This window comes from Panthera onca, chromosome D4 (assembly GCF_046562875.1).
Source record: "Panthera onca isolate mPanOnc1 chromosome D4, mPanOnc1 haplotype 2, whole genome shotgun sequence".
Classification (NCBI taxonomy): Eukaryota; Metazoa; Chordata; class Mammalia; order Carnivora; family Felidae; genus Panthera; species Panthera onca.
This window is the reverse complement of record NC_138351.1, coordinates 4827604-4849434: the sequence shown is the minus strand read 5'-3', so window position 1 is coordinate 4849434 and position 21831 is coordinate 4827604. Positions and strand designations below refer to the sequence as shown.

The 21831-nt window shown below is 55.1% G+C and overlaps 1 protein-coding gene across 7 annotated transcripts in view; it reads left to right on the top strand.

The window, feature by feature from the left end:
• AUH (AU RNA binding methylglutaconyl-CoA hydratase) overlaps positions 1 to 21831 on the top strand; it is a 350235-nt gene that overhangs the window by 323038 nt on the left and 5366 nt on the right. The window contains exon 11 of one of the 7 annotated variants that reach the window (XM_078436082.2): positions 1441 to 1482. The exons of the other annotated variants lie outside the window; for them this stretch is intronic. Coding sequence (XP_078292208.2) covers positions 1441 to 1467 — 27 coding nt within the window. The 3' untranslated portion in view covers positions 1468 to 1482. Of the gene's footprint in view, positions 1 to 1440; positions 1483 to 21831 lie in introns of those variants that run through there. 7 annotated transcript variants of the gene reach the window in all.

Here is a 21831-nt window from a genome sequence, read left to right as displayed (position 1 = left end):
AGATGGCCTTGGCTCTGTTCTCTGTCCTTGAGGACTCTGCGGGCTTCACTGAACTGCCTTCCAGCGTTAGCCAGCTGCTGTTGGAGTCCAGCTGAAAGCTTCTCGGGTCCAAAACCACGGTCGTCTTGTAGGATGTGTCTCACGTTGATTGCTCCGTGCTGGTGGCTCCTAAGACACTAAGGGAGCGTAAGTCTTTGTGAGTTGAGGAAAGTGTTCTACGATTATATTTTAAAATATTTATTCCATCTCGGGGCGCCTGGGTGGCTCAGTCGGTTAAGCATCTGACTCTTGGTTTTTGCTCAGGTAATGATCTCACGGTTCATGAGGTCGAGCCCCACATCGGGCTCTGTTCTGACAGTGCAGAGCCTGCTTGGGATTCTCTGTCTCCTTCTCTCTCTGTCCCTCCCCGACTCATGCTGTCTCTGTCTCTCTCAAAATAAATAAATAAACTTAAAAAAAATTGTTCCGGGGTACCTGGGGGGGGGGCTCAGTCAGTTAAGCGTCCGACTTCAGCTCAGGTCATGATCTCACGGTTTGTGGGTTTAAGCCCCATGTCTGGCTCTGTGCCGACAGCTCGGAGCCTGGAGTCTCCTTCGGATTCTGTGTCTCCCTCTCTCTGTGCCCCTCCCCTGCTTGCACTCTGTCTCTCTCTGTCTCTCAAAAATAAATTAAACTTGAAAAAAATTTAAAAGATAATTGTTGCATCCTACTATTTAAGCTCTCTGCCCTAGGGACAGTGTGGGTATGTTGGATTCCCACTGTCGGTCTTGCCCATCTCAGACTTTCTCTCCAGTCCCTCAGCTCTCTCCTCATTTCCTTCCTTCCTGTACTTCATGCCCTTCTGATGCAGCACCCATGTTCCTTGTGTTTCTTCCAAGGTGGCCTCATTCCGGGAGAAATGCGCCTTTCTCGAGCTCTGCTGGCCCCTGGTTTACTCCTACCAGCCTCCTTGTCCTTCCTGGAAACCTTGTATCTTCTCTTTCCCATTTGCTTTACTAGGGCAATTTCTTCATCGCTGTGTTGACTTCATGGCGGTACGTTCCTTCCCAGTTCATCAGCTCTGTATCAATATTGTTTGGGGGCAGAGGGGGGGAGAATGTTCTTTGTCTGAAACTTGATTTTTCTGTTGTGTTCTTCCTTTCATTTCATGTAGTTTAACTGATTAGATCCCATATCCGCATTTCATTATATATGTTTAAAAGAGATGAGTTCTTCCTGGAGAAGTCACTGCAAAGTATTTCCCAGAGGAAGGGGGACGGGCTGTTCCTCGTTTGCAGGGCGTCCTTTGACGACGCGGGTTCGGGTGCGCCATGGGGTTATTTTGGTCTTTGTTTGCCCCATCAGCAGAGATTGTAGCTCGGAATCCTTACTCTCGGAACCCATCCTTCCTCACCAACACACAGCTCCCAGCAAACATGGTGTGTTTCTCTGCCTTTCCAGCTTCGTAAGCACTTGCACAAATTATGATACAGCAAAGCACACCTGCCATCCGATTTTCATGATTGCCAACGAAGCAATCCAGGAGCATCACTGACTCTGAGACGGCTTCTCCACCGGGTTTTCTGGTACCTTCCCTCCCACGTCTTCAAATGCCCTGTTCGACCACCGCTGGCTCTGGGCAGTGCCCCATTCTGTCTTACAGCTTAGGGTTTTGAATCTCTCCAGAGTCACCAGAGAGGTGGTTTCTGGTTCCCATCTTCCTCGCTGCTGTTGGATCTCACAGAAGCCACGAGAGAAACAAAGATTTTTTTGTGCCGTCGTGTGAAAACCAGATACGGTGGCGTTCGGACCAAGCTTAGAATAACTCGTTTGGGGTATCCCTTACCAGGTTACATCTTAGCACTCCCCAGACAACTTGAAGACCTGCGGTAAACCTGTTCTTTGATCTGCTTTTATCAAAGCTACTGTTTCTCAGAAGAAATGGATTTGCAAATGCATCGTAGGCACCGAGGGCTTCCAACCACACTCCTTCGCTCCAGCAGGTCCTCTTGGAAGAACCGCCCTACCTGCTGGAGCCATAAATACTCGGCGGGAAGATTTCATCAAGAAATTACAAACGTGGGTGAATAAGAGCAAATAAAATTTTTTTTTTTCCTAAAAAACGCCCACTCATAATAAGTAGCAGGCGTATGCATGGCTATCGTCATATCCGGAGATGCAACTAAACAGACACGCGGGAGTTGTCAATACTTTAAATAACGAGGACGGCTGTCCGGCCTCAAAGCTTATTTTAAACTCGTTCGGGACAGCATCATTGTATCCACGGCACAGGAAACCCCGCGCGGGGGTAGCGCTCACCAGGTAAACGTAGCCGACTTCTGTCCACGATGGTGACAGGTGCACGAAGTCCGTGATGGTAACAGGTGCGTGACTGCAGCCTTCTCCAAGTCGTGCCGTAGTGCCCCACAGTGTCCTTCTCCCTGGGGTGCGGCCCCCAGGCTGGCACTTAAGACCTTGCAGCCACTTTGTGCTTTCACTGCCTGTCTCTCACCAGCCTTCGTCTCAGACTTCCCCGAGTGGATTGAAAGAGGGCTCCGGGGGCACCTGGCCTCCTCAGTGTCGGGAGACCGAGCAAGTCTCGACTTCACGCCTCAGTGCTTTCCAGTTACTCTTGTCTGCCTGTCACACCGAGTGGAGGGAAATCCCTGGAGAAAACACAGCAGGGACATTCAGCCTAATCATGGTCACTGAGACTGTTTTTTCCCTAATCAGAATCAAAGTCGACCTTCATTAGCCTTCTTGGTCTTGCTTTGTGACACCAATTGTGTCTCTATCTAAGGATGAATAATTCATATCAAATATCAGGTGGGTTTTCTTTCCTAAAAATAGTTCCCAGCGTCAAAAACAACAACCACCACAACCCATTTTCTTTCTTAGATTCCAGACCAGCAGGCTTTCTCCTCCCCCCACCTTTTCTTCTTTCAAAATAATTCAAGCATTTCAGGCAGATCAGAACATTTGTCGGAAACATTTTCAAGTGCGTTTCTCCCCACAGTATCAGGACTTTAGGGTGTTTGCATGAATGGAACCCTGGCGGCTGGAGACAACCCTGCCTGCAGCCCATTCTGGACTGGAGGCTTTGTGAACATGTACTGGGGGTGGCAGATTACTTTTGACTGATTTCTATCATATCTGATTTTTTCCTCCTTGTGCCTGCTCACGCCCTTATGTGCTTTGGAGAACAAACACATCTTTAGAATTGACATAGGTTTGAGCACGTTTTGAGAAACCATGTTATCTCAAAGTACTGAACCTGCGCCATCCAGTGGGGTGGCCAGGAGCCCATACAGCTGGTGATGTGTGAAATGCAGCTAGTCCAAATCGAGATGGTTGTGGGTGAAAGAAAGAAAGAAAGAAAGAAAGAAAGAAAGAAAGAAAGAAAATGAAGTCTCTTACTAGTAATTAGCTTACATTGGCTGCATGCTGAAATAATATTTCCTTCTATGGGGTTAGATAAAATATATTATTAAAATTAATTTTACTTTTTTTTTTTCTGTAATGTGGCTACTGGAAACTTCGAAATTTCATAAGTGGCTCACACTGCTTACAAGAAGCATTATATTTCTTTGGGACAGTACTGATCTAGACACTAGCCCAGGCAGATTTCTGAGTTCTGGGTGATGTGTGGGGTCTAGAAAGGTGGGAGAGAGAGGGGGAGGTGGGGGGGCTCCTGTTCAAAGAAAGGCACCCTTAGTCCTTCTTCCTGTGCAGAGTCACTGGCTGTGCAACCTTGGCCAAGTGACCCAGCCTTTCTGCACCTTAGTTGGCAGAGCTGTGAAAATGGGTACCATGATGCCTCTTTCAAACATCGTGAGGGTTAAGTCAGGTGATAAATAGAGCATCTGGCGTAGAGTGAGCCCTCACAAATTTGGCAAAACGAAAGGACTTTTAAAGCACATTTCTTATTTAAACAGTTCTGGCGGCACCATTCATGAAGCATCTGCTCATATGGAGCACGAAAAAAGACGCCTGTGGTGTCCCGGGGGGAGAGCACCACATCTCAAACAGGCGATCCGACACACCTCCGGCAGGAAGGCAGGTGCACCTGGCGGCCACTCCACAGCATGTACCGCCTCCCGCACAAGAGGTAGAACCCGTCAGCCCAGAGCTGCCTGCCAGCCAGCAGAGTTTCCCGTCACCCCCGGGCGACCGCGGACTGGCAATTCGAAGTTTTGTACGGCCCCGGTACTTTCCGCCCAGACTCCGCCGTCCCCTGGCCTGGGCATGAAGCCTTCGTGCTGAGCTTTCTCACGTTCTTATTTGTTCGGGCGAACATCCTAGCAGTTTGCACACTTAGAGGCGTTTCACTTCACGTACCGAGGCAGTGATTTCCAACAGTGCGACAGGGCCATCATGGAGAGCGATCTGAGAGGGTCAGGAAAGACGCTGAGTCAGGGCCAGGCTTCAGGGAAGGTGCCCAGCGCCCCCAGACCTCAGTGAGGCAAGGGCGTCTTGATCTCTGAGGTCACCACGAGTGTTCTGGAGGGGCTGTGTTGTTTCTGGTACCTACATGGGACGTGAGACCTCCCACTTAAAACTCCCACCTTCTGGACTTTATGACAGCCACGGTATTCACGAAAACGCCTGCTCTCGGAAAACTTTCTAACCAGTGATGCTGCGAATGCGTCCTTAACCCACAGAACTTGTCTCTAGTGAGTTGTTGGTCAAATCGCCCAAGAAGGAAGAAGCAGACGGAAGCAGACACCTACGTTAATAAGTCTTTCTATTGCTGTACGTGTTCCTGAATATATGTATCTGGCTGTTCTCACGTATTTGTGTTTTTAAATTTACTACGATGTATTTACTACGAGGAAGTACACGGAATTGTGCTTGCCCCGATGAGCCCTGGTGTTCACATCCTTGTGTTGTCCCCTCTGAATGAACTTGACCGTATGCCTGGCTTTGGCCAATGGGACGCTAGCAAGCAAGGCAAAGAGGCTTTCGATCTTTCTATATTGCATTAGTCTTTTGGGAACACCGTCTCGTGGAGCCCCAAGTCTCACGTCAAGAGCCGCGGCTGTGTTGCTGAGAAAACCACGTACAGGGAAGGGTGTCCAGGCAGCTCCAGCCGGGTGTAGAGGCCGACCTGGATGTCCCATCCCCAGCAGCTCCCAGCGCCCAGCCCAGAGAGCTGACTCAGGGGGAGTGCCGTCACTGTTTGCACTCATTAAACGGCAACGCTGCTTGCCATACGAGATGGAGAATCGAGACAGTACCACTTACAAACACTGCTGCAAGATGCAAGAAGATAAAGTTACTCATCAAAACACATGCAGTAAGGGCGGGTTGAATGAATCACCGAGGAAGTCCACAGAAAGACCGGGGGCGGGGCAAATGACAAAGCCCCTGGTAAGGCCGGCTTCCAGAGAAATGCTCGGCATGGCGTCCTGAGCGGTGACAGGTGCACTCAGCTTCGGGGACCAGAACCGAATGAGGAGACACGAGAGCCAGGAGATCCACGGCATCCAGAAGGAAAAGCACAACGGACCGCCGCTCCGAGCGTGGATACCAGGCAGGGAGAGTCGGAGGCCGGGCCAGCCTATTTCCCGCAGGCCTCCCTGAGTGGTGCCGAGTGCAAACGTCCTCTTACCTTCCTTAGATTGTGAGTGATGGAAACGCAATCAGAAAGTTGCGCAGAACCGAGATACTCTATCGCCACCTACGTACCTGCACAGCCAGGACCCAGGTCCGGAAGGACCACTCTGCCAGTCCCTGAGGACCTCCCCCACTCCTGTCGCTGCCCCTGAAGATAGCAATTATCCTGACTTTGATGGAAATCACTTTCTCGCTTTCCTGTTACAACTGGACGCTGTGGAGTGCTGTCGCCGGGCTTGATTTTTATCTTAATAAAAGCGTGCAGCGCGTACGCCTCGGTAAACGCCTTGTTGTATTTAGCTGTGGATCATTCCTTCTCCTTCCTGTCTAGTTATGCACCTTACAAAGACGTCTCTATCTTCGAGGTACTTTTATTTTCAGTTTGGGGCTGTGGCAAATACCGCAAGAATGCGTATCGTCAAGCCGACCTATTGGTGCACGTGTCCGTGCAATGCTGGCGGGAACGTACTTAGGGGTGAACTGGCCGGCTCCCACGTGATCGGTGTCCTCGGCTTTAATACACGATGCCCAGGCTGTCTTCCAAAGCGGCCGGCTGGCGGAAGGCCCTCGGGCAGCTCCGGGAGGGTCTGTCCCTTCCCGTCCCCGGTCTCTCCGGCTTTCCGTTTCGGCCACTGTGTGCGTGGCAATTCTTGTTTTCTTTGATTAAGCACCTGTTCATCGGTTTCTTGTCCCTTTGAAATTTTCAGTTTTCGGCCTGATCATCATCTTCTTCGTTAATCTGTAGGAGTCCCTTCTGTACACTGGGGAAGGGCCCTTGGTAAGGTCGACGCCCTGCAAATCCCTCCTCTTTGCTTCTGCCTCGTCACTTTCCTCCCGGCCAGCGTCTTTGGGTGACCAGAGGACCTTGCAAATACTCTAGGACGATTTATCAAGTCTTTCTCTTTGCAAGTAGTGCTGTTTGCATCTTGTTTAATTAATCCTTCTCTGTCCCATGTTCAGGAACATATCCTTTCCCGGTTTTGTCTAAGAGCTCTGTGTTCTTGCTTTCTTTTTCAGACCTCCAGGGAGTGTGCACGGGGTGAGGCGGCCCCTGATTGCCCATTAGCTCCCCGTGGGTCTCCGGTGACCCAGCCGCACTTACGGAAAAGACTTTCCTTTCACTGAGGCCAGGGTTTCCTTAGCTCGCGTTCCGTTCACACCTCGACCTCAGGGACCACTTTCGGGTGTGCGGAATGTGCACGCTGCCCCTCAGCTGCCCTCTGCGATGTCGGAAGGCGTTCCCCCTCCCCCTCTCTGGGAAAAAACCCGCCGAGCTGCGCTCCCCTGTGGGGCCTTCGTCGTCGCTTGGATCTGACTGAGCAAGTCTCGGTCGTACTGTGAGGTACGACCTCACATGGGCCTGGGACCCATGTTTTCATTTTGTATTCGGCTTGTCTCTTGGGCTCAGCGGAAGTTGTGTTCCAGGTGGCCTGGTTCACCACTACCAGAGGCAGACATTTGGTGGCTCGATTTTGAATACATGAGGTTTACCTTCGGATCTGGCGGGAGAAAGGTGGGGGGCACAGGCCAGGCGAGCGTGAGGCGTCTCGACGGGTCACATGCTCGCTACGGGGTCAGGGGCGTGTTCGCTCAGGGGGTGGTGTGCGTATCCCCACCGGGTTGAGGGGAAAGGGGACAGGCCACGACCGGGGGCAGGGGCCATGCCCGGCACAGAGAGGGGGTGTTCCGTGAGGTGGCAGGCACTCCAAGGTTTAAGCTCAGGTGACGCGAGCTGCAAATAACACTCAGAAGAACTCAAAACAGCTTCGAGGACAAGGAAGTGTGCCATCTCAAATATGGCAAGTTTGGGAGTCAGGGTGATTCCAGAGTTGATTAACTCCTCTCCTGATAGTATCAAGATCGTGGGCTCTGTCTGTCTTCCCCTGCATGCTGGCCTCCCGGCAAGCTCACCCCCCGGCCCAGGCACCACGGCAGGCGAGGCAGCGGTCAGGCTGCCCCCTCCTCTCCGTGTCTCTCGTCAGCAAGGACCCCCTTCCCCAGAGGCTCCCGGAGGACACCCCTCGCGTCTCTGCTGTCAGACTGGCCTGGACTGCCCATCCCGATCCAACCGCCGGGAAAGCTGGATGAGACTCATCCTGTGGGTCCGGGCCGTGCCTACCACGTCCCGCAGACAGCCGCTGGGCTTCTGGGAAGTGGGGGGTGGGAAGGCACAAGAAGGTTTGAGTGCGGCCTGGTGGGACAGGAGAGGAAAGAGAGACCCACAGGCCCGGCGGCGTGGGTGTGTTTGGACCCAGGGAACCACCCGCCCCTGAGCACGGTGTAGCTCTGCTTTGTCAGGACCTGGGGGCAGATCTTCGGGACCTGCGTTGAACTCGTTCTCCGGACTCGTGCTGGCTGGAGCGACGGGAGTCCCACCCACCCACTCTCCACCCGGGGGTCAGCTTGGTCTCCGTTCTCCCCCTTCAACTGGGCAACCACTGCGCCCGGGCCCGGTGACCTGCTTGTGACGTCCGCCTGCACGGGCTTTCACATCTTCGCGTCCCGGGACCTTCTGCAGAGCGCGGTATTCCAGGGTGCAGGTCAGGCCCCTGCGAACTTACCCTGTAAAGGGCCGGGTGGAAAGTAAGTCAGGCTCGGAGGCCAGATGCTCTGCGTTTCAACTTCTCAGCCCTGCGGCGACAGCATGGAAACGGTCACAGACAAATGGGAAGGGACGAGCGTGTTCTCATAAAACTTTATTTACAACGGCAGGCAGAGCGCTGGATTTGGCCCACAGGATCATAGCTCACCGGTGCCTGGTCTAAACCGATCAGTAGTGCTGTTTCCCACGGGAGAAAGAAGTCGGGGGAAGTTGTGCCGACTCGTTCTTTTGTCTCAGTTCACCGTGTGATTTAAGCACTTGCTGATGACATTTTTAGAGCTAATGTCATTTATTTATTCTTCGATATTTATTTATTTTTGAGAAAGAGAAAGAGAGAGAGCGAGCCAGCAGGTTAGGGGCAGAGAGAGAGGCGGGGGGACACAAAATCCAAAGCAGGCTCCAGGTTCTGAGCTGTCAGCACAGAGGCCGACATGAGGCCTGAACCCACGAACCGTGAGATCATGACCTGAGCAACCATCAGATCGTGACCTAAGCTGAAGTCGGACGACCAACCGACTGAGCCACCCAGGAGTCCCACGATGACATCTTTGGTTGCCATTTATTTAGTAAGCGTGATGGGCTCCATTTTAATCTCTTTCTAGTTGGCCAACAAAGGGGAAAGGCTGCCTCGAATCCTTTTCCCTACCATATAAAACGTCTGCTCTTTGGGTCTGGTTTGCCGCCTACGCAACCGTACCGGAAGTTTCTAACGGAATGACACCGTGCGTGGGTCAGACTCCAGTAATTCTTTCTGTTCCTATTTGTACCATCTCTGAAAGAGCGTGGACCTTCCTGTTTGTCAGCCACTAGCTTCAGATCTGCCCGGGCTTGCGGTTTTCGCCATCACCGAGAGGCAGAGCCCCTACGCAGCCGTGAGGTGCACGAAGGATGCCGATGGAGTGTCACCAAAATAGAACAAAAAGCCTGCCGGCACCACGTGTGGTGGGGAATTCTATTACGTTCGAGCCAGAAGCACCGTGATGCTCGTGCGGCATCGACATTTCAACCAAAGCCGGGTGATTTTGCTCAAGAGAAACGCCCTCAGCTGCTGGGTCAGGAAAGGGAAGGGACCAGGCTTGTGCGGGGAATTTCCTGAGTGGTGAGATTAGGGGGAAGAAAACTCACGTTCAAGTCTCTGTTTGAGCCCCACGTCCTAAGTCGCTGAATTTTCTCTGAGCCTCCCTTTTCTGTAAAATGTGGACGGGAGGGATTGATTGCAAACCTGGCCCCAGCTGTCCCTCCCTCCACTGCACCTGTGCCCTTTCCAGTGCGCGCTTCAGCTCTGCCACTGAGAGGTCGAGCCGTGAGCCGGGGACCCTGTGACTCGCTCTGGCTTATCCAACGCAGCGGTGGCAGCGACAGGGAGCCCGTTTGGAAGCTGGGCCCCTGGAGGCTGGTGCACACGCTCTCTCCTGCTTGTTTGTTGTTGCCTCAGAGCAAGTCCGGGCTGGCCTGCAAGGAGGGGAACTGGGGCGTCCAGCTGGCAGCTCGCGGGGCCCCGCGAGCGTGCTGCCCAGTGGCCCACGGCTCTCTAGAGGCACGGCCCAAACCGCCATAACCGCCCCTGCCACCCCCAGCCTTCCATGCTGACCAGCTGAACCGTGAGCTCAACGGACGCTGTTTGGAGCCAGTCAAGTTTGGGTTGGTTTGGTCCACAAGAGCTGGCTTATTCTTGTTCTATCTCGTAGACGCTGTGAAGGTTTCCCAGAACGCTTTGTGCATCGTGAATATGAGCTGTCTCACCAGCCCTGTAACTTTCCATCAGCACTGAGATGGAGCAGAAGACGCTAATCAGTATGAACGGCCCCTTTGCCCCCCTCCGCTCTCCGCTCCAACACACGGAAGAGCTTGCTTTTTCTTTTCGAAATACTTTGGGCAACCTGTGGCCTCCCTCCAGTACCCCACCGGTAGAGACACCGAGGAGGTGGGGGTTGGGGGGGACAGGAGGGAGATGAGTGAATGGGTAACACAAAGGCATCAAAATGGCTCTGCAGAAGTCAAGGGGAGAGCGGTGGGGTAATGGAGCGTTGCCTTTAGAGTGGGCGGTTGGGGAAGGAGGTCACGACGAGTTGAGAACCAGTGGGTGGAACACGCCGGGCGGATGGCATGTCTCACCAAAAGCTTGGAGCTGCTAAGTGCCTCAAGGTCCCACCCTTCCGTAATGAATTGGTGGAACAGGCAGTGTCATTTGCTCACTATTTTTTTTTTTCTCTCTTTTTTTTTTTTTTTTTTAATTTATTTTTGGGACAGAGAGAGACAGAGCATGAACGGGGGAGGGGCAGAGAGAGAGGGAGACACAGAATCGGAAACAGGCTCCAGGCTCCGAGCCATCAGCCCAGAGCCCGACGCGGGGCTCGAACTCACGGACCGCGACATCGTGACCTGGCTGAAGTCGGACGCTTAACCGACTGCGCCACCCAGGCGCCCCAGCTCACTATTTAATTTTACTGGCAGGGAGAGCTCCTGAGCCCAACATCACCAGATTACGTATTTGGAAATGAAGAGCTTTAGGTGTGCATCTGTGACCTCTTGCTGTGCATCACGTCACCCCAAAACTTAGCGGCTTAACATACAAATGGTCGTTTATGACCTCTCATGGTGTCCGTGGGTCAGGAATTTGGGAGCTACGTGGCTGGCTGGGTCCGGCTCTTTTGCCATTGCAGGCGGGTGTTGGCTGGGACGGTAGTCATCTGAAGGCCCAAGCGGGGCTGGAGGCTCCACTTCTGAAGTGGCGGGGGTGGGGGGCGTGCCCAGCTCCTTCCCCGTGGGCCTCTCCATGTGGCCGATTGAGTGTCCTCATGACCCAGTGGCCAGCCTCCCCCAAGCAAGAGATTCAAGAGACCAAGTAGGAGGCTACAGTGCCTTTCGGGGTTGGCCGTGGGAGCCGTGGACCATTACACGCCAGCCTTGATGCAGTGCAGGGGGAGAGGGCCACAGGAGGAGCGGGTCTTGGACGCTGGCTACCAGAGCGCAGTTGCACTTTCCTAAAAAGCAAACGACGTTGGTGACTGCTGCTGGCCGGTGAGTTCGAGTCAGGCCATTCATGTCCCATGCAAGTTCCTCTCCCTGGAGGAGGCGTGTCTGGCTCCTCGTCCATAAGCGGGCTCTCACTTCCCCTGGTGTGACATGAGAGTCGGGTCCAGAGCCTGACAAGTGCCCCTTTCTTTCCCTCCTCGTAGCCATCTCGTATCTGCTCGGTGGCACGCATGGGAGCAGTGGATGAAAAGGGGACTTTGATTACTATAGACCTTGCGTGACATCCTCAGAGTAGGTCCACACTGGAGAAAACTTGGCTCAGGGTGACCCCACCTCCAGGGCAGAGGCAGACACTGGCGCCCAGCTGCCCTCCACTCCCGGTGTTTGTGGTTTAAAAGTTAGTGCCCCCTCCCCAGAGGGAGTGCCTCTGTCAGTTCATCTTTGATGAGCCCCACAATCAGTTCGTTGAGTTCTTTGCACTCGGCCCCAGTCGTGTACCGATGAGCCGTCCAGACAGATGCTCGGATGAAGTACATGACTGTGGTCAGCCGTCTGAAAATGCGCTCGGGACCCCAGTCCACAGAGACGCAGGTGCGGGGGCAGCTAGCTCGGATTTTTGTCGAGTTTCAAGTATGCTTACAGGTTACACGTCAGTTACGTAATTTGGTCTAAATTATTTTCATTCTTCCGAAAATCAGCTTTATGTTTCAGAAGCAGGTCTTCTGTGTTCTACAAACGGGGGGACAGTTCAGGGTAACACAATGAGTTGATGCATCCCGGGCATGAGTTGGTCACTGGCTACGTTTCTCTACAGCAATTCATCGGTAGGGCTCCCCACGTGGGAGGTTGTTTTTCAGACAGCTCGGCTGGGTCCCTGTAAGTGAGATGAGGGAACGTGTCCTTTTGTCCCAGTCCACAGCACCAGGCTGGGCCAATTTCAGTGAAGTGACACTCTTGGGTGGACAACGGGGCCTTACGGGGGCCAGCTGCCCTCTGCCAAGCCCCCTCCCTCGGCCTCAACAGCCCTCCTCCCGATGGCCTCGTGAAACCGCAGCAGGGGACGGACGAGGTGACGTTGGCACTGTGGGTTCGTAACGAGTTGGTTGCAGTGGACGTGGCCTCCAACACAAATTCAGATTAGGCACTCCGGAGCCATCTTTATCGTGCCTTACTGTCCACAGCAAATATATTCGTGCGTCTAAGGATAAGCTATCTGATCCGGGGGCCGTGCCTTCTTAATTTATTTAATTATACAGCTGAACTCATCGTCCGAAGTGGGTGCGATTATGTGAAAGTTGTCACGGAGTGACTCCCTTCGCTCACAGTGTTGGGGAACGAGCGCTTCCGTGCCGTGGGTGTGGGGTCCGCGGGCTCGTTACATCTCCTTACATATTATTTAACTTGGAGGCTAGCTGCCTCTCATGGAGTGTTTTGTACGTGGGCGTGTTTGCTCCGTGTGGCATTTTGCCAGGGCCGCTGTGACAAAGCACCACGGAGCGGATGGCTTAAACTTCCAGAGCACATTGTCTCGCGCCTCTGGAGGCTGGAGGTCTGAGACTGAGGGATTGGCGGGGCCGGTTTCTTCTGAGGGTCCGAAGGATCTGTGCCAGCCTCCCCCGCCGACCACGCGCGGCCGGCCTCTCCCGGGGTCCTCCTGTGCCCGCCTGCGTGTTGGCATCGCCTCTCCTTAAAGGACACCAGTATCCTTGGATTAGAGCCCACCTTAATGACCTCCTTTTCTTTCAAATACCTCTTTGAACGCCCTATCTCCAAATACAGTTGCGTTCCGAAATTCCTGGAATTAAGGCTTCCACGTGTACATTTTCGGAGGACACAGGGGCGCCTGAGAGGCTCAGTCGGTTAAGCATTCAACTCTCGGTTTCACCTCAGGTCATGATCTAACAGGCCGTGAGTTCGAGCCCCTGTGCTAACAGTGCGGAGCCCGCTTGGGCTTCTCTCTCTCCCTCTCTCTCTGCCCCTCCCCTGCTCACGCTCCCTCTCCCTCACGCTCTCTCAAAATAAATAGATAAACTTAAAAAAATGTTATAAAAAAAATTTGGGGGGGAGGGCACAATACAGCCCATTCCCCTCTGCTTAGGGCAGTTCAGCGCTGTTTCGCTAACCATATAGAGAATAACTTCCAGGGTATTGTCTTTACACAGAGAGTAAGACTATTGCCCCTGCATGATTTGGCGTCTGATGGGCCCTGTAACTGGGGTGTCCTAGAGCGAGGAAGAGATAGACTCATGTAGATCGCGGAAATATGAACATAGGGAGACCCTGGAGGTCAGTGCTTGTTGAACCTTAACAGCCATGAGAATCACCAAAAAACTCGTTAAAGCCCAGATGTCCGGGCTCACCCTCCAGAATGTCTGCTTCGGGGGGTGTGGGAGGGGCCCGAGAATTTTAATGTCTCGCTGGTTCTCAGCCGTTGCGTGCTGGTGCGCTGGCTTGAGCGGCGTTGGGACAGTCCATCCGGGGGGCCCCCAGGGCGCCCCACGGCGGAGTAGTCAGGTGAGGGGGCCTTACGCAGGGGAAAGCAAATGGACTTTCTCCCCCCTTGGGGTATTGACTCTATAGTCAAAAATCTTGTGAGCGATGGCAGGCAGGAAAGACGAAATGAGACGGGTCTCATTCCCGGGAGATGTGCGTCACTGAGCGGGTTTCAGGCATGTCCCTTTGGAAACTTAAATGGTACCTGCGGCTCGGCCGGGACTCTGAACCACTTACGAATGAATGTCATTGAGTCCTGGTGGAGAGTAAGCTCCGCTGTCATTTCTCAGGGTCCTTGACCTGCGCCGGGACATTTGTGGGCTCCCTACCCGTGCTGGGAGGGGCACGGGGCAAACCCCACTCGGTTCTTCCCCCCCCCGAGGTTCACCCAGCACATGTGCGTGAGGGTAAGATTTTGGAAAAATCTCATCCCCCCTGGACCCAGGCGTTATCTCCAGGAGCAGCCAATAGCACTGACGGAAGTATCAGAGTTTTCTGTTGTCCTTGAGGGCTCGTCAGGACAAGTGGTTAATGGCCTTTCTCCCCAACTTGGCCAGGACGCGGTCCATCAAGCCGTAAAGCAAGGGGCGTTGTCCCTGCCGGTGACGGAGCCGGTGCCTGTGTAAAGCATCAACCGCTGTCGAGCACGGTGGGGTGGTGGGGTGCTCACTTGTCTGCAGGGTCTGTGCCGATGCACCACGCTGGGCGGATGCACCCTCGGGACTTTGAGGCCGGACTGGAGCCCTCTTCACTTACAGGTCCCCCTGGCGGGCTGGGTCCTGGGGCGCTAGGGGGTGTGAGTGGCACATCCCACTCACGTGGGAGCCGGGGAAACGGAACCAGCATCTAGACCCCACGAGTCACGAACTCCCCAGCCCTCCAGCCTCTCCGTATGGCGGGAGGGGGGCACCGAGGTTCTGGGCACCTGCAGCACGGTCTGCAGCCCTGTCCTCTGCCCTGAGCGTGTCACCAGGGCGAGGAGATGACCCCCTCCCACGTGTGACCGAGCAGCGAGGCTGCAGGCGCCCGGGCCTCCCCGCCTCGTCCCCCCAAGGCATCCCATGGAGACGCTGCTACGAGAAGGCCCCGCTCACGGAAGCGCCCCAGCCACTTGCCCTGGGCTCCGTCTACTTCAAGGACGACACCTGCTGACTCCAGGAGGAAGGACATGTGAGCCGGACGTCGCGTCCAGCCTCCTTTCCCCAGAATGCGCGTGGCGTCCAACACGTGTGGGGGGACGCCGTTTACTCAGGACAGATGCTGTGGCCCAGCGTCCGGGCCCTGGGACCCTCCTGTGGCCCGCGAGGGAGCTCCGGGCAGGTGTCTGCCCAACCATGGGCCTTCCTGATTCTACGCGCCTGGCGTCACGATCTTTGCGAGCATTGGGACGGCTGCAGGACCCATGAGAGCCCCCACCCGAGTCCCTGAGGCCCGAGACCGTGCGTTTCCAGGCAGCTCCCAGAGGGGGCAGAGGCCACTGGCTGAGTCCCTTGCCTCCCCCCGACCCGGGTGGGGTGAGCCAGCAGCCTCTCTGGTCTGTGGTCTGCGCGCCCGTTAGAAGGCACGCGGAAAAGGCTCCGCGACCGTCAGCCGCTATTACCGTGGTTGCCTCACTTATAATACAGAGGGTGAGTGTCCCTAATCCGGATGCAGAGAGTTCCGTAGATGTGGGGACCCAAGTCCTGCGCCGATGTTACGGTTAAGCCGTGTGTGAACCGGAACCTGCCTGATTCTCAGTCGTCCGAGATCTGAGGGACCTTGCTCTGTGCACCGGCCATGCACTGCCGTGCGTCACCTCGCCAGGTCTTCGTGGGACGTGGTCGAGGTGGGGGCACGCCTCCGGGGCGCTCAGGGGAAGGGGCTCGGAGACGGGACGTGCAGGTGGTGCCGGGTTGGTGCGTCTGTGCCGCGGGTCCCGTCCCCGGCAGAGGGCGCCGACATGCGTTCTGTCCCGGTGGCGCAGGGCTGGCGGCGGCCGCGACCAGGCCACGTGCTAAAGGCCTCTGTCCTCACACGGCCTCGCGTTCGGCAGCAGCCTAGTCCCCGCTAGGTGGGAGAGGACGCTCCCACGCCCCGCGGGCGCCCAACACACGCTCACACGCGTGCCCACGCCCACAGCCCACACTCGTACATGCCACATGCACTAGGAGTTCTACACAGTGCCGGTGACGACACACTCTTGTCCCTAAAGTCTTCCGGGTGTGAATCCCAGCCAACGGCGTCCCCAGACCGCCGATGACGAGTACGTAAGCTGCAGATGGGCGCACGGCCGTCCCCCACGCGTTCACAGGCTCCGTGCCAGTTCCGAGAAACTTCAAGGGCACGTTCTCAACCGTCCCGGCGCTTCAGGCTCCCCGCAGGCCCAGCCGGCGTCCCCAGCGCTCACGCGCTCTGGTCTCCGGGTGGCCACGGCAGGTGGGAAGCGCCCCAGGATGCAGGGTGACGGGAGAGGCGGGGCAGGAGCGAGTCCCTCAGCGTGACCGGCTCCCGCCTGCACTTGGGTCTGGCACCCCAAACAGGGCCGCGCGTCGGACGTGTCGGGTGCAGCGTTTTGTCTGGCGTGTTCGGACTTCGGTTCGTATGTGACCTACATTTCATTTCATGACTGTTGCAGACGGTGGTTTTCAGCCTGGCCTGGCGGGGGCCCGACTCTTGCCTCCTGTGCTGCACGGTGGGCTCCACGCGGACCCCCCACGCGGCTGCAGGCGCCCAGCTGAGCCGCCTCGGGAACCGCCTGATGCCCGCGGGGCTCCACCCTGCGAGCACTCCCCGCTATACTGCCCTGCACAAATCAGGGTCTCTTCGGGGGGCTCTGTTATGATACCACCCACCTCCTCCACCCTCACCTTGTGCAGGTCCAGCCCTCGGGCCTGTGTCTTGATCCCCGAAGGCACACGTGGGCTCCCATCGTGGCCCCGGTGGCAATCAGTGCGGTGTACCCAATATTCCCACGGCCCAGTCTTCCCGGCTCCGGGAGGGCTTACTTCCCGGCCCTTGTTATCGGCCGATACACCCTGGGCAGAGGGGATGACGCGAGTCGGTTCACGGTGATGGTTTAACTGTCTCCCGAGTCCCTCCAGAGCTGTCTCTCCTCCGGTGGCGATGTGGGTCCCCTCCTCCCTCGGTCCTCCCTGTGTCCCTCCTCCCTCAGTCCTCCTCGTGTCTCCCTGATAGCCGGGAGCATCCACAGTGCAGGTCCCAGTCTGAGGCAGGAGAAGACCAGTGTCCCAACTCCAGGACAGCCAGGCACAGAGCAAATTCTCCCTTCCTTTGTCTTTTCTTGTCTTGTCTTTTCTCTTCTCTTCTTTTCTTGGTTCTTTTTCAGGCATTCAACTGATTAGATGCGGCCCACCCCCACTGGGGAGGACAATCTGCTTTACTGAGCCCACTAATTTAAATGCTAATCTCCTGAAACACCCTCAAGGAGACACCTGGAATCACATTTAATCTGGGTGCCCTGTGGGTGGTCAAGTTGACACAAAATGAACCGTCACCAGGATTTGTCTTTCCTTCCATAGCTTCATCTTGGGGTGCCTGGGGTCTCTCTCATTGTTCTTGGTGGGGGGGGGGCACTCAGAAGCATTCTCAACCCCATGGGGCTGCTGAGAAAAGCTGAGGATGGTCTCTGGGCACGCCTGAGGGTCTCTCTCGGGGGACAAGCCCTATGAGGGCGAGGAGGTGTGCCTGCTGCTTGGCAGCCAGAAGGGTGTGAAGGTCACTCCTCATCCCGGAAAACGTGCTCCAGGCTCCCCGGAGGGAAATGGAGGCTGGCAGGCAGGGGCCGGCCCCCACAGGACTGACGGTCCGGCCACAGACTGGTCCCTTCCTGTCCCACAGGGCCACCAGCCACCACAACCCCATGGTCCTCCTCCTTGGACAGGTCGAGTTCTTCCCCTGCTATCTTTCCGGTCTATGACACACGGACGGTGGTATGGCCCCCCTCGTTCGTCTTCGAGGGGCAAACTCTCTTCGGTGATTATTTTTTATGTTGACAGGCTCTTCTCTTACAGATAAGAGCTTTGACTGCGGATACTATCGTCCAAAAGCGGGCTTCTCGGTCGGAAGTCAGAGTTTGCACATGGCTCTTTCTTCTCTGCTCAATTCCTTCTGCAATAACCATCTTCCTAGAGAGCCTGCCTGACACGAGGGGAAGGGACAGGAGGAAGCGGGAAAGGAAGGCACATCTGTTCGTACCGGAAGGTGGTCTTCCCACGGGAGGCTGGGGCTGGGGATGCTGCTGCCACACGGGACGGGGAGGGCTGTCCAACGTGCAGCCAGCCCCCTGCCCCCCTCTGTCCCATTACGTACTTTGTGTTTCTATTAAGGGCAAATCCTGTACACAGGGAAAGTTAAATCGGAGTGATAAGCTTGCCTCCCCGGAGCGGTCGGGAGCAGTCGCCTTGTACACTCTGGACAGGTTTTCCCATCTCTGCTCATCGGAACTGACAGCACTTTGGAAACGATTTCTGCACCGCCCCCCACCCCCGTGTTTAGACTGTCGCCCCATTACTTTCTCTCCTGATCGTGCTTTTAACGATCAGAGCGTGCCTTCCTCAGAGTCTCCTGTTCTTATCGGGTGGATGGTTGGACCCTCCCTTGGTTTTTAGGAGGCCGGCACCCTGCTGCTCTCACTCAGAGGCTTTCAGTTCATTAGGTGTAGAAGGAAAGGGGCTTTTCGATCCTTCTGCAACGCCACCCCCTTTCCTCAGCTGTCACTGTTGGCTTGGAAATCAGAAAAATAATCAAAACGCTTTATTTTAAAATCTGAAAACACTACTCTCTGTCAATCATCTCAAACTCTGGCTTGGGGTCCACGGAGAAAAAGAAACAGTGTCGCAGAGACAGAGAAAGGAACAGTGTCGCGGTGGCTGGACTAGACGCGCAGGGACCAGAGGACCGCTAGGGAGCCGGCCAGCCCTGCACCACGTGCTCTGGACGAGGCACCCCCTCAGGGAGTCCTGGGACGTTGCTGTTGGCTGCAGGGGAGGGGGGCGGTGAGTGCGTGCTCCCAAAGGACAACCGGGTTCCTGCATGAGCATGGGGCGCACTCCTGGGACAGGGAGGCCCTGGCAGTGAACCTGAGACTGCCTGGCCTTTGGGGCGGGAAGTGAATCACATCTTCACGGTCCCCAAATTTCCGGCTGGAGGTCGGGTGAACCTGGGAACATAAACCGCCTCTCTCCTTAAGCAGATTCACTTACAAAATGAATGAATGCTCCCCTGGTGGAGAAAAACGTCCTGGAGCCTGCAAGTACCAGTTAATACGGTGTGCATTATCTACTGAATGCATATTAATGATGCATTCATGCATATTAATATGCATTCAACAGAAGTGGTACTAGGAGGTTATGTTTGCACCAACCAAAGAATACAGACACTCAGTCTTTTGAATTTGCTCCGGTGAAAGCCTCCTGGGATCTACTAGCTTTTGGGGTTTTATTCCCCTCGTGCACTGATTGAACTGGTCGCTCATGGGGGCTGGGTTTGGGTGGTTGCTTGCGTTCTTTCGACAGCATTAGCTGTTTCACGGGGAAAATGCCCGTGAAAGCCCCAGCCCCTCGCCCCGGTGAGCAGGAGTCCGACACAGGCACCATCCACAGAGGAATGCACAGATATATCGCGGTACGGTGCCCCCCGCGGGGTAAACACTGGGTGCGGCCAGGACGGGGTGAGCTCCAAGTGCCTGACAGCATAGATGGGAACCTTGCACACGAACCTGAGCCCGAGCAGCTAGGCAGCAAGTACAAGCCGGGCGACTCCACTCATGCACAGTCGAGGGAAACTGAGCACTGTTAGGAGTTGGGGTCGGGGTGACGCAGGTGCGGTCACGTAGCCAGGTGGGGGCGACCTTCTATGTCTGCTGCTGGTGTCTGCTCTCGTCCGGGGGCCGAAGACGTGGGACGAGCACGTGGTGAGACCCAACCAGCCCCGCACTTAGGAACCGTGCTACATTGGTGCGCGTTGAGTCTTAGAGTCAAGAATAAGAGGAGTGAGGGTGGGCTCTGTCGGGTGAGCAGATCAGAAGACCCCCCCCCCCCCCCGCCCCCGCCCCGGTGGGTCTGTAGCAGGGAGAGGCCTTCATCAGATGCCACCTTCCTCTGCCCAGTCATGCTCTGGGCTGTGTATCCTTTCTGCACGTGCAAGTGACAAGCTTGGGGACAGGCGGGGACGGCCGGCGCAGACTGAGGTGGTATCCCTGAGTGCCCCCAACGTGGGTTCATGGCTTTGAGGTCACCAACCAAGGGGGAGAGAAAAAGAATATCTCTGTTGTTGTTGTTGTTTCCAACAGTATGACTCTGTCGGAAGGATCCTGTCCGGACAGGATTGTCCAGAACAGCAACCACTCCCAAGCTCATCTTGTCGCTTGAAGTGGAAAATCCAGGGTTCTCCTAGAATGTATGTAACGGGGGCGCCTGGGGGGCTCAGGTCATGATCTCACGGTCCGTGAGTTCGAGCCCCACGTCGGGCTCTGTGCCGACAGCTCGGAGCCTGGAGCCCGCTTGGGATTCTGTGTCTCCCTCTCTCTCTGCCCCTCCCCTGCTCCCACTCTCTCTCTCTCTCTCTCTCTCTCTCTCTCTCTCTCTCTCTCTCAAACAACTAAACATTTAAAATAATTAGAATGTATGCAACAAGACAAAGGGAACAGCGTGTAAGGAGGCAGAGGTGTGAGGGGCGGCCCTGGTCCCACGGCTCTAGGAGGAGAGACCCCGGAGGGAAAGACAGCTGCGAGCCTCCCAGAGCCCGGGAAACAGGCTTCCAGCCGCAAACGTTTTGGGGGTTATATTCCCGGATTTGCTATTATTATCCGTGGTAAGGGGTAGTTATAGTGGTAGCAGCAGTGGTTTAGTTCAGGCAAAAGTGATCCTCTGAATCTCCCTCTCAGAAACCCTAAAAAAAAGAACCATCCTCCCCCGATAAAAGAGGACAAACCAATTCAAAACTCTCACTTCCTCATTCCTGTGCCGAATCTCAAGTGCCCTTAAGGAAAGAAAAAGACCACTGAGACACCCAGACCTATTTTAAGAACAGCAGGTATTTCTACGTGGGTGCTCTGACTTATTTGTAGGTCAGAAATGGGATCGCAGGCTCGCAAAGCCCTCCCCACCTGGCGCTCTCTCTGCACGGTGGCTGAGAAAAAGCAGCCACAGGTCTAAGCAGAGAAGGCCGTTTTGTCCTTCTTATGATGAAATGCCAAGAATTGACTAATTTATAGCATCTATGTTGATATTATACACAGAGGCCAAGATTGGAGCTTAGCCCGGTCTTTTCTGGAAACGATTCCTTTGAAATCAGGAGGTCCACTTAAGGAAAATAAATGTTTTACGTGTTCCCTAGTGATATGAATCACCACTGCTTTGTATGGCTTCCTTTGCCGAGACTTCATTGGAAGCCGCGGACGGGAGTTCCGTTCCCATCCAGAGTGTGGTGGTGTGTGAGTCCCCTCCGAGAACCGTGGGATTTCACAGACATTCAAATCCGGGGATTCCCCACGAGCAGTCATTGCAGTTTTGGAGGTTGAATTGACCATCTGGATCATCTGGTCCATCAGCTGTATGGGGACCAGGTCACCTGGCCCAGGAGCCACGGGGCAAGACCCCCCTAGAAGTGAGGCCGCCGGTGGGGGGGGGAGTCCCAGGGCTTTGCACCAGGGTTGACACCTGCTCTGATTGTTGCCGCCCCCCACGTTCACACGCTGCGTTTCAACAAACGTGTTTGCACCTGGCAACATTTACCAAAGCTAAAGAGAGTTGAGAACCACTGACCTCCGAGAGGTCTTTCTTTTACAACTGAGAAAACGGGGGAACATGCCAATCAGGGGGTCCCAAACAGACAGGTGAGCGGAGCATCCATAGCAGTCAAACATCGGAGCCAAACGCTTTGAATAAGTGGTGATCGAATTCAACCCCGTGGAAAAGCCCGTACGGCAGAGTCAAGTCTTCAGGTTGGTTATCACGAGTGTTCTCAAGGGGGTTGGAGGATATAAACGATCCATAAAGCAGGAAAGGCTTTAATAGTAGAAAATAGAAAAATAACCAGAGGACTTTGAACTTTGTCAAACAACCATTAGCAGTCGAGAGGCTCCATACGAAAACAGACGCGACAAGAGAGCGAATTCGCGAACGGATCAGGCGCTCACAAGGACAAAGAAACGAAAATCGAAGACA